This window comes from Spea bombifrons, chromosome 2 (genome assembly GCF_027358695.1).
Source record: "Spea bombifrons isolate aSpeBom1 chromosome 2, aSpeBom1.2.pri, whole genome shotgun sequence".
NCBI classification, from domain to species: domain Eukaryota; kingdom Metazoa; phylum Chordata; class Amphibia; order Anura; family Pelobatidae; genus Spea; species Spea bombifrons.
Window position 1 is genome coordinate 8,630,407 of NC_071088.1, and position 2,599 is coordinate 8,633,005.

Sequence of the window (2,599 nt, forward strand, 5' to 3'; positions counted from 1 at the left end):
AAGGACATTTATGCATGCCAGGGGGCTGTGCAGATATAGACACTGCCCACAGTGCATTGTGGAAGAGGAGACTTCCCTCCGCTTGTTCTGGCAGTGCCCGTTTGCACAGGCCTTGTTCAGAGCCCTGGAGCTGGATCTCAAGGACTCTATCGAGAGAAAGTACCTGTCCTTCCATTCGGTACTTTACGGACTTTTCCCAGGGACACACACGGAGAGCGCCATTGAGGATGCTTGGCGCCTCATGTGCTGCGTAAAGGACGCTTTATGGTTTGCCAGGAACCGCCTGGTGCTGAGGAGGGAGCAGGTCACAGTCCGTGACTGCCGCAGGCTTATCCACAGCCTGCTGAGAGACTACTCTCTCATGGGCAGTCTAGAGGCTGAAGACTAGCCCCATTCTCCTCGGCCCCCTTTCCCCCCCATTTCCCCAGGTTATGTTCCACTAAAGTGCTAACCATCAGTGCCACGTCTGGGAATGTAATTGTACACTGCTTCTTCTGAGCTTTCCGTAAACTGAAGTCGTACTGTAACGTGTATTGCCCTGCGCTGCGTCGCAGTACTGCTTATCGTCTATCTGTACCAATATTACTGATCTTTGTATTCCTGCTAAAACAGGTTGATGTCTGTTTTATCATAATCAGTTTTGTATAATAAACTTAAATACAAAAAATGAGTATTGATCTGGCTATTGTACCTCCTACCTGAGTTTTGTCTAAAGGCAATGGGTAATTACTTTTAATTGATCTATGTATAAAGTGGATATAGAGGCAAAAGCCTTGTGGTTATGGCAGCACCATGAGATTTCTCAGGGGAAAACAAGTCTTCTGGTGTCTGTAGGTGGGTTTAATAATGCTTCTACTACCTCATAAATATATACATACACAAAAGGAATAAGAGCAATGACTTTTTATGTTAGTTGCTCACAGAGGTGGGTCAACCTGCAATGGACAAGCAAGAGCCACACCATAAGAAAAGCCCCTAAACTGGACAAGCAAAAGCCACACCATAAGAAAAGCCCCTAAAATGACCTCTATGGATGCTTCTGAGGACCTAAAACTAAACTTGAGATGGCATTTGAGCCGGCTCCTTCTTTCCCAGCAAGCCACCTTTCACTCACGCTGCTACCGCTGATGATAATGCATTATTTTGCTTCTATAGTTTAATGTACATTAATTTACTTTGCTGCCAAGTTTCTCCTCTACATACTTGACATCTGTTTTCAACCTCAACTCTCATTATTCACAGCTAGCATTTGGAGTTGAACATGATGGCTCAGCATGATGGGAGTTGAAATTGACCACTGGAAGGTTACCTATAGCCAAAAGTTAACTAATCTGCATGTTGCTGCATAGGTAGAGGCCAATAATAATAATAATAATAATAATAATAATAATAATGGACACCTATATTCTAAAGTTTACATTTTCAAACCTTATTTGTATTCACAGCATACACATCTGAAGGCATTCGAAGAAAATGAATTATATAGCAGAGGCAAATGTGACGGAGGTGAACTCGCTGCTGTTGACCTATGCACAGAAGTACACCCCTAGGCCAAGTAATACCACGGTTATCCCACCAGCAGATCAAATGGAAGTCTTCTACATCCTTCTCCTTTTGGGATTCTTTGGCTTTTTTACCTTTGGAATAATGATGAGTTATATACGCTCCAAAAAACGCGAACACTCGAGTGACCCCTACCACACGTACATTGCGAAAGACTGGAATAAAGGCCAAACGTTACCTAGTACCATGAGGAGCGTGTCGTCTTGCTACTTAGTAGAGAACACGTTTGCGGTGGAACAGCCTACCAGTCACATTCCATCCACCAGCTCCAACTGACTTTATAGAGCTTCGAAACCTCCTATGCGCCTCCCATAAGCGTACTTGCCCCCTAGGGCATCTTAAACAAAGAATTATAGCAAAGCCGTAGGCAACAACCCAAAGGAACCGGAACTGAGAACAAGGCTAATTATCAGGAGGTCATGCGAGGTAAAGAAACCAGTTCCTTATAACGACTACCTGGCAAAGATGGCACCTTAATGTCTTTTTCCTGCAGCCGACCTTCTTAGCGTGAAGGAGACCTTCGCATACAAGGGACATCAGAGCTCAAACCGAAGCCCATGAGTGATGACGAAAAACCGACCGTTATGATATCATTTGGCAAGACACATATCCACGTAACACGGAACGGGCAAACGCTGTCAAGATACAATGGCCCTCATTGACTTGGATTTCGTGGGATTGTCATATATAATGTACCATATAAGTACAAACTGGAATGCATATGGAAAAGACATTGTCAATTGTTAATGTACGAACAATCAGCTTTGAGATATGATGTGATATATCCCCTTTATTATATCATACCGATTTCAAGGTATTAGTTGCTTGCATTTGTTAGTTCTTAACAGTATCAGATATTCTGTCATACGTTACAAGGTATTAAAATGAATTATAAGGATCTCATCCATTCATATATTTGTCAAGGTATCGCCATGAGAGTGGTTATTGTAAGTACTGATTCCATGAGTACAGAAGACTGTCCAGACTCTCTAATCTAAGTGGATGGGGCAAGTTCCCAGACCAGGAACTGATTCAC

General features: G+C 43.1%; 1 protein-coding gene across 1 annotated transcript; it reads left to right on the forward strand.

Annotated features, from left to right (window-relative positions):
* The first annotated feature begins 1,473 nt into the window (after positions 1 to 1,473).
* On the forward strand, positions 1,474 to 1,839 carry KCNE1 (potassium voltage-gated channel subfamily E regulatory subunit 1). The gene has a single exon (XM_053454458.1). It carries the CDS (start codon positions 1,474 to 1,476, stop codon positions 1,837 to 1,839), a length of 366 nt encoding a protein of 121 aa, XP_053310433.1.
* Positions 1,840 to 2,599: the final 760 nt, after the last annotated feature.